Source organism: Nothoprocta perdicaria, unplaced genomic scaffold, assembly GCF_003342845.1.
Source record: "Nothoprocta perdicaria isolate Ctin4 unplaced genomic scaffold, notPer1 scaffold_23, whole genome shotgun sequence".
Lineage (NCBI taxonomy): Eukaryota > Metazoa > Chordata > Aves > Tinamiformes > Tinamidae > Nothoprocta > Nothoprocta perdicaria.
Genome location: NW_020455455.1, coordinates 755348 through 769413, shown reverse-complemented (window position 1 = coordinate 769413; position 14066 = coordinate 755348). Strand labels below are relative to the sequence as shown.

At 35.9% G+C, this 14066-nt stretch overlaps 1 protein-coding gene across 1 annotated transcript in view; it reads left to right on the top strand.

Annotated features, from left to right (window-relative positions):
- The window catches only part of AKAP9 (A-kinase anchoring protein 9), an 82165-nt gene that overhangs the window by 25236 nt on the left and 42863 nt on the right, over window positions 1-14066 (top strand). Inside the window, exons 7-19 of the mRNA XM_026039366.1 lie at window positions 926-1139; window positions 1913-1992; window positions 3561-3699; window positions 3934-4031; window positions 4997-5108; window positions 5560-5689; window positions 7021-7117; window positions 7203-7295; window positions 8030-8392; window positions 9157-9372; window positions 10935-11075; window positions 11612-11715; window positions 12356-12561. Of these exons, the coding sequence (XP_025895151.1) occupies window positions 926-1139; window positions 1913-1992; window positions 3561-3699; window positions 3934-4031; window positions 4997-5108; window positions 5560-5689; window positions 7021-7117; window positions 7203-7295; window positions 8030-8392; window positions 9157-9372; window positions 10935-11075; window positions 11612-11715; window positions 12356-12561 (1993 nt within the window). The remainder of the gene's footprint in view (window positions 1-925; window positions 1140-1912; window positions 1993-3560; window positions 3700-3933; window positions 4032-4996; window positions 5109-5559; window positions 5690-7020; window positions 7118-7202; window positions 7296-8029; window positions 8393-9156; window positions 9373-10934; window positions 11076-11611; window positions 11716-12355; window positions 12562-14066) is intronic.

The following is a 14066-nucleotide window of genomic DNA, read 5'->3' as shown; positions in this document are numbered from 1 at the left end:
AAAAATCCTCCCAGGAATGAACTAGCACCAGCATTGCCTAAATTTATGTTGTCCTGTAGTCTATTCATTTTCTAAGGAGTAAAAGCTATATTGGAAACAGCTGTGAGATTATACAAAAATGCTCCTAATTGTCTAATATATCTATTTATAACAATGTGATAAGGGTCCTGTGATTGCCTTCTGAAGGAAGTAAAACCATAGTGGTCCAAAAGTGCCTAAAACTTGGACTTTACATTATCTCAGTATTAACTAAYCCTGAACATGTTTCCTTTGGCAATAACATCCTCAAAGGTGCAGAGTAGAACTGCAAGCATTGGTTATGAATTAAGGCTTATTCAGGTCTGCTAACAGTAGTCTTTTGGTCTGTACATACAGYGCATTTTTTTCTTCTTGCTTCATTAGTTGCAACTCTCTCTTCATTAGAAGTAAAATTCAGTGTTTTTTATTGCTGCAAAATATGTCTTGCCTCTTACTTTAAACCTGGCTGTCCCTAAATACTTAGAGATTGGCCTCCGTCCACCTTGTGATTACTGTGTATAAATGATCTTTTTTTGTGTGTGTGTGGTATTATTGTGATTTTTGTTTTAATTTGTCCATATTCATAGATGGATCTAATTAGCCTAGCGACCTGTGACCCCATTGGTGCCCATAGTTTTAGCTCTCTCCACTGTTCAGTTCACTGAAGAAAGCATATTTTGAGTTTTGATACTGGATTTTAGTTTGTTTTTTATTTTAAACTGAAGAACCCTCAACAAATATTTTATAATTCAAGTTTCTCACATGAATATTTGTATTTATGTATTTTTTATATGCCACATTTGTAGTATTTTGTTGCATGCATTTWTTATTAATTTTGAAAATGAGTGAAGTTGAGTGTCCTTTTCTTTTCTCTAACCCTTCATAAAATGTGTGTTTCTATTCCAAGACTGATTTACAGCTGCAGATGGAAGCGCAGCGCATCTGCCTGTCCCTGGTTTATTCCACTCATGTCGACCAGGTTCGTGAATCCATGAAGGCAGAGAAGGAGACTGCGCTTTGCAGTCTTAAGGAGGAACTTGCACAAAGTCATCAACAAGAGATGAATGATCTTAAAAAAATGCATCAGCTRGAGCTCCAGACCTTGCAAATTCAACATGCAGGTAACTTGCCAAAAACTATAAAAGTAAAGCTCTTGATGTGAAAAGTAGATAGTGTCTTCAAAAGAAAATAAGCACAAGCACTTGGGGAGAAGGCATATGTAGGTTATAACAAGCTATTTTTAAAGAACCTTTATTCATGGCTACTTCCATACTATAGGTACTCTATTACTGTGGTTACTTTAGGAAGGAAAGAGTAGCAGAACTCATGTTTTGTTATTTGTATCAGGTCAATTAATTGTAAAGAGCAGTATAATAGATATATTCCTTACAAAATACTAGGCAGATCTAACAGCAAAATATCTGTGGTCTTGTTTCATTCTCTGTTTCCTGAATTCCAACACTGGCTTCTGTCCACATTAAATAAGCTTCTTTGCTACCACTTTCAAGAGTATTGTTCTGTGCTTTTCTGCCTTTGTGAGCTTTTATGTTATCATACTGCTTTTTGGTCCATATTTTTTTGGTCTGCTTTTGGTCTGCCCTTCTGCATTTTTTTCTTGTCATAAGAATTTTCTGGCCCTCCAGAATGTTGGATGAAAATTAGATCTTTCCAGAGCTCACTGGCATGTGAATGCTTTTCTTATACCTTATTCCTCTCGAGCACACAATTTTACCATAATAATTGAATATATCTTTGAGATGAAACAAAAAGGATGTATGCCCTCCTAAAATCTGAGGAGTTGACTTCAGTGAGACAGGAAACTACACCTTGTAATCTATGGGAAAAGTGTTGTGCATATAGCATTAAAAATAATATGAATGATTTGTATTCATAGATGATGAAGTCAAATCCACACAAAGACTTATAGAAAAGCTAAGTGAAGCAGTATCTGAGGAATGTTCTAGGCTCACTCAGGTAAGACTTAGCAAAAAGCCCTTTTTAAGTGAAACTTTTGAAGAACTGTAAATGAAAAATTATGTGTCTGGTGAGTCATTCTGCTTTTCCACACCATCCTTTCTCTTTGCGTAGAATCTGATCTTCCAAATTATGTTTTCAAAGGTTTGGTTATTTGTTTGTTTTATATCCTTGTCCAGACAATTCTTCAGCCTTACAACTAGTCTGCTAGTTCTAAAGTATTTTTACCTTTGTGTATGTCTCTGGCCATAAGTTCTTGATTATATAGTGGTCTGATGTCACACACTCATTGAGCCAAAGGACATCACCTCATTTCTGCAGTAAGACAATCATTTCTTTCTTAGTTGCACACTATCTTTCTAAGACTTAAAACAGTTGGGAATCCAGCGACATACCTATATCTGGTGTTTTTCAGGAACTGTGAATATCCTGGTCAACATTTGAACCTTATTATTAGTCTGTATCCTAATGTGAGCCACTAGGAATATTATTTTGACATCTCTTTTTATATAGACTCAAAAGCATTTGTAATCTCTTGCCCTTACATGTTCTTTCTGACCAACAATTAACTCATTAAATTTTGAATAAATCAAGCTGTTCTTATTCATTATAAGCCGTGATCTGATCTTTAAGATTTCCTATAGGATTTATTTTTGCTGGGGCCAGCTTCCAGTTTTTCAGTGTCATTTGGCCATGTGAATGCCAGAACTGTTTTACTTCAGAGCCAGCACAGGGGACAATAAGCTGGAGTGTAGAAAAGGACACAGACAGTATCAGCTGAATCAAGTGGTTGGCATTAGTTGTTTCAGAGCCGGAGTGAACTGTGCCTGACTGTACAATTTCATGTTAAGCTTGAGGAGAAATCATTTTATTCTTCTAAATCAAGTGTAGAGTCTGAATCTAAAATGTTTAGACAAAGAGTCACTGTGTTCCCTGGGCAGGACAAGTTTCTTTGTAAATATTATGTCTTCAGAAAGCAAATGAATGAATTTCCTGTTAGTCTGCTCACTAAAAATGGTAGTTACTCTGATGGCCACCTAGCAGCAATGAACATGAGCCACTGAGATTATTATTTCCTTGCATTTTTACTGCCATCCCCTTTTTTTTCTATTCGTTGAAAACTTAAGAACAAGGTAAGTAGTAATCTCTAAAAAGAACTGAATTTCCACTGTAGAAAATATTTCCCCAAGTAAAATTGCAGCTAATCAGAGTGAGACATTTACAATATATTCAGCAGTAATTAATAAAGGAAGCCTTATTCTGCAAAATTTTAGCGTTTGGTAATGGCAAATTAAATGTCCATGCGAAATATACGTATTTTTGTTTTATCTGAAAGTTTTCCCTATGCTTGTTTCTTTTATCAGGAATTTTAAAGGTTCTCTAATATCTTCATGACTTAACAGAACATTTAAATCATTATGTCTACAGAAAATAATATCACAAAATGCCTTTTCTTTATTGTATAATGTGTTCTCTATATGTATCATCTGTATAACAGAATTATTTCTATTTCCTCTGTCACTGGTACATTAATAAATAATTTTTCTTCATCTTGCTTTGCCATGCAGCTTCTRTATCATAATCAGAATGAACCGTCTTCAGCTGCTGTAGAATTTGATGATAAGGAACAGGATATCTTCCATATTCCTACTGATGAGATAGAAAAATTGAATGTAGAATTGCCAACACACAGAGATCAAGCTCAGGGTAATGGCCTTGTACTGTCATACCAGTAGAAAAACATATATATATGGGGCGGGGGTTATGCCTCTATTGTTGATTTCAAGTATGTCAAATTGGCAACTATTGTTATATCACTTACAATCATCTGATGATTTTTCACTTTTGAGTGAAAAAGTTGTGAACAATTCATTTTATTAAAAATGCTGTATAGTGCTTATAAATTTCTTTTAACGAAGAAGTATTTTTTGTGTAATTTAGCTATGCAAGAACACATGAATGCTCTTCTGCACAAGATAAAGGAAGAATACAACAGGCTGACAGCGCTTCAGACACATTTGATGAAGGATTGTAAACAGGTAAGCTTTTGATAGCAACTCCTATAAAATACAAGTGCTTGTAAACTTTCTCTGTTGCATGAATTCCTTCTGGATCAGGGAGAGAAAGCATTCACATCAGTATTTATGTATCCTGGTTGAGTGGTGTAGGAAGTTGATGATTAAGAAGACGAGAGAAGGGTTAGCTAAAACAGGCTGCTTAGGACTGTATCTAGTCAGGTTTTGAATATCTGCAAGGAGTGAGACACCACAACATCTGTGAGCAGCCTGTTGGCAGTGATTGACCATATTTTTCTCATGTTTTCATGGGAGTTCCTGTATTTTAGTAGTACATATTGTCTCTTGTCTCTGGGCATCACTAAGAAGAATATGGTTTTGTCGTCTTCACTCCCCCATCAGGTATTTACATATTGATAAGATCAATAATAAGCTTTCTCCTGCTTAAAAAAAATTTGTCTCTCTCCATCATTTGAGAGAGATTCCAGTCCCTTAATCATGTTTGTGGCCCTTCACTGGACTCCAGTGTCCATATCTTATGCTGAGGTACCCAGGATTGGGCACAGCTCTCTGGATGCAATCTCAACCGTGCTGGATAGAGGAGAAGGATCCTCTGCCTCAGCCTATTGGCAGTTGTTCTTCCTAAAGCAGCCAAGGCACTTGGCTGGCCCATATTTAACTTGTTTTCCAGGATCCGAAATCTTTTCCTGCAAAGCTGCTTTCCAGCTGCTTGCCCCCAGCACGTGCTGGTGTTTRGGGTTATTTCTTCAAAGGTGCAGGACCCCTCATTTCCCTCATGAGGCTGCTATATGCCCATTTCTCCAGACTGCTGAGGTCTGCTGAAAGTTAAACCATGTGGTGTATCAGTCAGTCTGCCCAATTTYCCATCATCTGCAGACCTGCGGAGGATGCACTTGTTCAGGTCATTAATGAAAATGTTAAACATTCTCTTTTTGTTGTCAAGTATTTACTTGATGATTTTTTTTTAGGTCAAAGAGCCATGGATGTCATCTTCTGAACCTGAGTGGGGGAGAGAACAGGAAACTAATAGTCTGGAGACAAGAAAAGAATGTCTGCAAACCACTTCACAGGAACTAATGGGTAAAAAGATGTATATGTTTTTCCAATATATTTATATAGAGAAAGACAGTGACTTTAAATTTAAACAGTTTCTTATATTGTGACCTGAAGCACATGAGAGATTTTTTAATAGATTTTACAATGTGATACAGTGATTGTCTTAAATCTCTAAAATACTTTGAAATTATATTCCCTGAAGGAGTTTTAATTTAATGCTGTACAGTTTTCTATGGTTAGTTACATATGTCCAGTAACAGAAGAGGAAGATTTTATTTTATTTTGCAAGAGAGAAGACTAGATCAGAATTATTTTCTACGGGAAAATAACTGATAAGATGTTGAAAGAATTTTTAAAACTACAGTATTATTCAGTTACATCACTGCTGTTAACTTGGGGAGRGTGGAGGAAAGCAAGAGTAATATAATTGATAATCTTTTCTGCTTTCTTCCCTTGTTAAATAACTTGCATGTAGATCCTAAGATTCAAGAATACCTTTGGAGGGAGATAGAAAAACTTAAAACGCAGCTTGAAGAAAAACATGCTCATGAAGTGCAGCGCCTGCAGTCCTATTTTCAGCAGCAGCTAAAAGAAAGCAGAGAAAGGTACAGTGTTCTAAACCACATACTGGATACAAACAGAAGTGTTTCAAATAGCCATTATGTATGTTATGTATGTTTTAATTCAAAGTTTGAAAAAACTCTTATACTACTCTTGGGTTGTTTTGTTGCTGCAAGAGATGTTAAATCTCTTACCAAGAAATGGCATAAAGGTTGCAAACTAAGGAGTGCAACATTTAGAATTATGAAATGTGCAACATGCATATTGTAGTATGATGCTTCTCCTCAGTTTGATCACAGTTCTGGAAAGCATGGAAAGTGACAAGTTCAGTAACTAGCTCATCTGTTCTCCTATTAGCAGTCCAGATTCTGCAAATGTTTACACATCTTCAAGACAGACACTATAGACACATGCTCTTATTTGCCTGAGTTCATCCTTTAGGAATGTGCTGTAAAAAAAAAAATTACAAACTGTAAGCATTTTCAAAATGCCTTTTTTGACACTGCATACTACAGAATTTGTATTGATCAGGACAAGTTGCAAGTCCTTTTTTTTTTTTTTTTAAATTTCTGGAAATTATTTTATATATCTTAAACATTTTTTGAAAGATGTTAGCTTTCTGATTTCATCCATAACAGCTATTCAACTAAAATGCCCAAAATTCATCTTATGTATATTTAATAAGCATCTGATATAGGTGTCTCTGCTTGAGCAGGTGAGTTGGACTAGATGATATCTAGAGGTCTCTTCCAATCTCAATCTGTGATTTAGGGTGATTGACAGTATTTATGATAATAAACTACTGGTGTATAGCAAAAAAAGTCCCATTAAGAGTTACCTTTTTTTCTTATATTATTCCTAAATATGTCAAAATGTAAAACGTAAATATATCCTACTATAAAATGAATCATAAAGGTTTTCTTAATATTTTCATGTGTATGCCTTTTCTTAATGAGTCAATACAAGGAATTGTCAATATCTACAGAAAAGCAACAATTTAAAAGAATCTAAATAAATGTAAACAATGGATTTATTGCTCTGTAAAGCCCTTTTAGTTTTTCCCATATTCTTACCATTCAAACAGGTCCTATAGTCTTCATCTTAATTTTGTAGCGTTACTGAGCACAAAGGATTCTCAAGTAGCTTTAAAAGACTAGTTATTTTTGAGGTCAAGTCTACAAAACTGCTGTTAAGGAGTGTTATGTTGATAGAAAACTCAAGTGTCTGGAAGGCAGATGCATTAGAGTCATCTGTAGGCAAAGGTACTTTGTGAAGTAAATGTTTATAATTGCTGTTCTTTGAAAAATTATATTCATATATGAACAAAGGAAAATATTTTGAAGCATTGATTTTTTCCTCCCTTCTGTCTTTTTAGTGGATCCTCAGATTCACAAGTAAAACGAAAAGAAACCTTCAGGAGAGTAAAACATGGTGAAAATCTTCATCAGCAAAGAACAGAAGTGTCTGCAGAGGTATCATAAAGCAGCTGGGGTATAATGTGCTTTTAAAGTACACACTGTTGTTTGATTTTTTTGAGATTTCCTGTTTTTCTTACAGCTTGCTAATGAAATTGAAATGCAGAATGATCTGGATGTTGTTCAACTGCTAGAAAAACAGTACCAAGAAAGATTAGAAGAAGAAATAGCAAAGGTATTACTTTTATTTTGTTGTTTTAAAATATGCTTTAGAAGTGACTATTTTTTGTTGTTTCTAACAATTTGGACTGTTGTAATACCATACTATAACTTCTGTTTGATTTATTTATGGGAATTCTCCCTTTCTCATGCTGAACATGAGAATCTCTTCATAAATTTTTTGGTAAAACATTTCAGGCTTTTTAGTTGTGTGATAGATTCTCATGCTTATAGTGCTCATAATTTCATATCTCTATAGTTCTTCACAATAKTTTATAATCAACTCACTTTTTTTTTGTTGATGGTGGTGCTTTTTTTTATTTTGGAGTTGAGGAGAAACACTGTGAGCACAGATGTTATGTTGCTTTGAAACTTCAAAGAAAACAGATACCATGCATGCTAGAGAGTAAATTTCTTGCTACTGTAGGCTCAACAGCTGGTGTGTATAAAAGTTTCATATTATATTTTCTGATGATATTTTATTATGCGTTTTTATRTATTTTATAAAATGTATGACTTCTGTTTGGATCTGGTGACTTTCAGTGAAACATGAGAAGTAAGATTAGATTTTATAGAATGTATTAAATCATTCATCTGTTGATGAGATTGGCTATCTTCTTTCTTTTAATTTACTGTTCCTTTCTGCAAAAATTGGTAGAGTCATAGTTTAGAGCATGTATTACTGATGGTAAGGAATGAAAATTCTTCAGCAACAGCAGGCACTGATTTATTATTTTCTTCTTTATTCAGGTTATTGTGTCGATGAGTGTAGCATTTGCACAACAGACTGAGCTGTCAAGAATTACTGGGCAGAAGGAGGAAACACACACACAGACTGTTCATCAACTGGGAAAGCATCTTGAAGCTAAAAAGCAAGACAAAGAAGAAGCAGACAGCCCTTTCAGAAAGGCAACAAAAATGGGCAGTAAGCATGAAGAAGAATCRAAATCACTTTGCAAGGAACTCAGTGAAGAGCCTGATGGCTCTTCACTTGGAGAGCAGCTGGATTCTAGTAACAGGCCCAGTTACTTGTTAGGAGAGACTGCAYGTGAAATGGTTATTTCTGAACAGGTTTTCCCTCAGGTCAAAGAACTTACAGTGGAAGAAGCTCTGGTAAGTGTTAAAATATATATATGGTGTGATATAGCATATTTGAATAATGTTTCCAGTATGCTTACATATCACTTGAATATAATAAAATAAAATTAAAAAAAMCTAAGATATAACTTCCCTTAAAATATTTYCCTTTAAACACCTGTCTTTTTTTTTTCCCCTATGTTCCATCTGAGTGTCATAGCATTTTGCTAATAAATGAGAAAGGAATATAACAGAAATTATAGGGAGACAGATTGTTTCATTTTTATGGAAAAAAAAAGTCAGATATGGTAAAAAATAACCATAAGTTTTGACGACACAGTTTGATACTTCTGTTTTTCATTAATTTTGCCACTGAGGCAAAAGTCTCACTTTCAAACTTGTCTAACAGTTAAATATTATGATCCTGTGTTGTCTTGATAATGGATAAACTGCTGTGTTCCTGCTTTCTGTGGCAGTGTTATCTTAAACTTCTGCTGTACTCCACATACACCACACACACACAGTCGCTCACTCACACAGATGTATGTTTACTGAAAAATAATTCTGTTGAGATCCCTGCTAGCTCAAAAGAATTACTTAACACTATTCACAGTTAACAGAAAGATGCTCTGTCTTCCAAGYGGGAATAAGTGAAAGCCTGGGCCTTCTGACACACAGGCAACAGGATAATGCTTTAGTAATACTGCTGTAATTTTTGAAAAAAATGGAAATGTGTAATTAGATTATTTTGTAGGAAATGTTCTTGAACATCAAATGCTAAAGTGGTTCCAATATTTCAGTGCTTTGGTGAGAAGGCCACAGAAACCTCCAGCCAGCTGCTGCTGTACGAGGAGCGTTTGGAAGACATGCGGCAGGAACTGGTGCGGCAGTATCAGGAGCATCAGCAGGCCACAGAGCTGCTGAGACAAGGCCACATGCAGCAAATGGAGCGTCAGAAGGAAGATCAAGACCAGCTCTTAGCAGAGCTTGAGTGTCTGAAAATGCAGTTAGCTGAGGTAAAATGGGGTTCAACACAAGAGGGGCAATGTAAACATGGGTTAACAAAGAGTTAACAAGGAAGGTTTTATTTCAAGATACGCGTATACGTAATGCATGCTCATGCAGTTGTGTATATATGCACCCAGATATACATATATTTTTGAAAAGACTTTTTTAAAAATCAAAGTTCAGTCAGCTATGGATCAGTCTTGACTGCTCTAAAGCAGGGGAAATACTGCAGTGCTGCCCAGCAGCCAGAAGTGTGAGTTCAGATACACTGTAAACTGCCTCATTGTAGATAGGATGAGGCCTGGCATGCATTTGCATCAATGATGCGTGCAACCATGGCTTGGAGTGCCATAGAATACCTCAYTTTTCCTCATTCCCACTTCAAGTCTGAAGTAGAGTAGTAGAAGTAAAGAGAACAAGTAGAACAGTGCTACTTCCCACAGTGAAATCATTCCAAGTAGCAACAAAATGTTTTGGCTTTGTTTTTTATCTTGGATAGGGCAAAGTCCTTACTATGCTGGAATGACACAGAAGTAGTGTGGCTTCGTGTGAAAYACTAGTGTGTTTCTCTGCTATTTTAAACTATAACTTACCATTTCACACATATATAWAGGCTATGGTATGGTAGGTATGTTATGGAACTCATTAATTTAACTTCATTGTTAATCTTTAAAGTAAAAATACTATTTTCAAACTTGTTTTCAAGGATTTATTCCTTTGATAGGCAAAGGGCACAAAATCCAGAAGAACTCATTTTGCCCTGCCTTGATTTCAGTGTAACGTTACAGAAATACACATGGAAATATTAATCAGCAAATTCTAATTCTAAATTTCATCATGGAGTAAAGCTATCCTTCAGTTTCTTGAGCATTGTTAAGACCTTACTCAAAACAGGTTCTTTTCTGCCTCAGTTTGGTCTTTGGGGACCTGGAAGTTGTTCTTCTCCAGCAGCATCAGGTGTCTGCTTCTGTTAGCTTCTTTGAAAGCCTCTCTCTATCATTTATCCTGACAGTCTTTCCTTTCAGTATATACCACCCTTTTCCCTTTGCCTGTCAGTTTACAGTCTTCTGACCCTGATGAAAACCATTAAATATGAGCTATGCTGGTGGCTTTCCTTTTTTGTTTCAATGTCAAGGATGTTAAGCCATAAGAACTGTATAAGGCATTTATATAGGCACAGCTTTTAGCTGTGTATGCTTCTAGCCCTTCTAAAAGAAAACCTCTGAGTACTTTTTATACAAAGAATTTACTTTTATCCTATTTCTGCATGATGTAAAGAACTTACATACTGTCGTCTGTACTATTTAGAAGCTAACCTTCCATTGTGAACATTGTGTTTATATATGTTGTATGGAAGTCATAGATATAAGCTACCAAAAATATTTGATAGCTGCATTTTATTCAAGAAAGCTTTCAGTGTTGTTATAACAATTTAAAAAGTGGTCTGAATGTTCACTATGCAGAATATGTGAAAAAATTACAAGTGACAGGAGTCACTAATACCGAGARGCTTAAAAAATTGTGTGTGTTTCTGTAACAATTCTTTCTCTCTCCTTTTTTTTTTTTTCAGCAAGTCTCAATGGAGACTGACAGCCTGGTTACGGAGCGAGAGCGAATGCTTTTGGAAGAGCTGGAATCATTAAAGCAACAACCTGCACCGGGAAAAGAGCGGTTGTATTGTGAACTACGAGACAGCAGCACGCAAACACAGGTAAATAAATATGGACTTTGACTTTCCACACAGCTGTGGCATATAAAGCCAGTAAGATCCCTCTTGTCTGCTACTCTTCTGCTGCATTATATTTTGCAAATAGGTGTTGAATGTTACTTGAACAGAGTAGATTTAAGAACCCAAAGCTGGTGCCTGTAGACATAGTTAATTACTTCAAAAGAAACCAGCTTGAAGGTGGGGATTATTAATGTAGCTCTTTGCTCAGGTAAACTCCTGTTTTCATATTGCTATAGCAACACCAACAGAAAGCTCAAGACTGTTTATTCAGCATAACAAAGTTCTCCTAACAGGCCCTGCCTTGGGTTTCATGTTTTCTCTTTGTTTATGCATGTGGGAGTTTTTGTAGGTATTGCCTTTTCTTGGTTTGTAACTTCATGCACAAGTTCTATTAATGGAACATAGCTAATGAAGTTTTTAATTTCATATTCTACTATGTATCAGAAGACTATGTTGATTCTGGCATGACAGGATTTCTGTATATTTTGTCTTCTATCCCTCTGCAAAAACTTACTCAGAGCGGAGGTGAAAACCAAGACAGCACAAGAGAACTTACATTTAAGGAAGAAGATGAAGGAAGACAGTCTGAAGAAACATCGTCAGCTCTTCTTTCGAAAGAAAGGTACATAAAACTGTTAACACTAAGAAAATACTGCTCATGTAAGAATTCTAAATATTTCTAATATTTCTTTCTTCTGATTGAGTTCATTGTAATGGTACACTTATTTCTATGTAACTATGTTTCTAATTTTATTTAATTTTAAATGAAACAATTTCTTCTTTTTTTTTTTAAGCCTAACTATATAATGCTACATAGGATGAGCAAAACCTTTGCAATTCATACACAAATATAGATTACATACATTAATATTATACATGTATATATTTATGCATATTTGCATTTTTGTAGGAGGATAATTATTTTATTTSATAAGAGCTTTTAATTATTTTAATTGTCACTGAATAAGTTTATATGAAAATCAAATATGTAGCTGTTTTAAAAGAACACATMAATTCTAAAAACATGTTTTTGATAAATAGTTGGATATTTTAAATATTTTCTTAAAAAAAACAAGTTTGTATTAGCATTGTGATTTTAATGGYTATGTATGTTTTTTGTCTTTTAGTCTTCTAGTCTACAAAACAAACATAGATTTTATTGATTCAGAAGGCATTTGTTTCTGTGACTGCACTAAGGCATAAAAAAAGCTCAGCTGTTAAGCAGGGGAGAATTGAAGGACTGAYTAGTTCCTGTTCTGCAGGCATGTTTTTCAGAAGGCTAATGAAAAACTCATGAAGATTCTTTTAGAAGTTGTGAAGACAACTGTGGCCATAGAGGAGACAATTGGTCGCCATGTTCTTGGATTACTGGATAGGTCTGGGAAAGGCCAGCTTTCCAAAACAGCTGCATGGGACACAGAGCCAGAGGAGTCAGTGAAACCCTCTGTCCGGGTGGGGTATGAAAAAGGTAACAGTTCTGTGATTTCCTGTTGCATAACTAACAGCGTTTTCATACTTTTTTTTAATTTAAATACCCTTTATTTTAAAGTTGTTTGTAAAAAAAAAAAAAAAAGGGTTTTTTAATTACTATTAGTCATTTGAGCACTTACAACATCTCCATCTGAGAGATGGAAAGAAAATACAGGAGTTGTTTTTGAGCATTGAATCAGACAGTGGTCTAGGATCCTGTCACAAAGCCTGCAACAATAGGAAAGTGGTTGAGAAAGTAAAAAGATAAATATTTGACTTCTGGAGATAGCAAGAGGAAAGAGGATAAAACACAGCTTGACTTCATCTTGCACCAACTTAACTATTTCCTCACCATGTATGGGGAATGGGAGCTGAAATCAAAGGCTGTGTCTTTACAATACAGAGGGATATTGGCAGTCACTGAGGGCAGCTGGCGTGGAGCAGCCTGCAGTTGTCCTTGTAGACTTCCCAAGCCTCCGGAAGAGGGTGGTGGCAAACAGATGGCCTTTTGGGAGCCATCCCTGGAGCTTTCTAACTGGAAGCCATGCCCACGGGGCAAGATTCTTCTGTTTTTTGGGAAAGAACAGCAGGGCCTTTTTGCCATATGTTGGTACCAGTGACACATAAACCAGTGCAAAGACATGTGCATTCTACCTGAGCCTAATGGTGGAGCAACATGCAACAGATCAGTTCAACCTAAAGCATATTACACATCTGGTTTGGGCTAGAATTTTAGCTTTTTTGGTGAATGAGAAGAATAACTGGAGGTCGAATGCTGCAGTTCAGTATTAGGAAAGTGTAGACCATAGGGAAGTAACACAAATGGTCAACGAAGTTGAACTTTAACTTGTCTATTCAAAATGTAGGTTATAAGATATTATTCGTTCCCTCTAGCTCCAGATGTAGGTCACCATAAGCCTGGGGGCTGGCTAAGACAGGGTGTAAGACTGTCYGACTTGTAGCACAGTGACATCTCTCTCAGTTGACCCCACAAAGGTTGTCCGTGCAGTGAAAGGAAATGGGTACAACTGCCATCTGAGCATTCTTCAAGGTTTAAGTTAATGGCATTACTCTGCTTGTACTGATGTTTCAGTAAAAAGCCTCATGACAGTCAACTTTTGTACACATTTCACTGTAATTGTGAAGAAAATCACTGTGCATTTGGATGTCTCAACCCTTTGAGGCTTAGCCTTTTTCCCCAAAGTTTAGCCTGGATGTCTAAGCTTCTGGTCTGATTTTTTAGTACTTCTCCAGGAGACCTTAGGGACTGACATCATCATCTAGTTTAGTTGAGGGAAGCACTGCTTTCRAAGTGCAGTGTTCTTGCACTTTACTTTTGGATGGGAATGAAGGGAGTAGTAGTTGCTTATACTAAAACTGCTGAGAATAAGTATTTTCAGGCATTGCCAGCTATTTACCCCACTGTCTCTTGGGCTTGAAATGGGTGGATGTAGAGTTTGCAGTCTGTTTCTCAGGTAGTACTCACAGTGCTACTTTCTTACC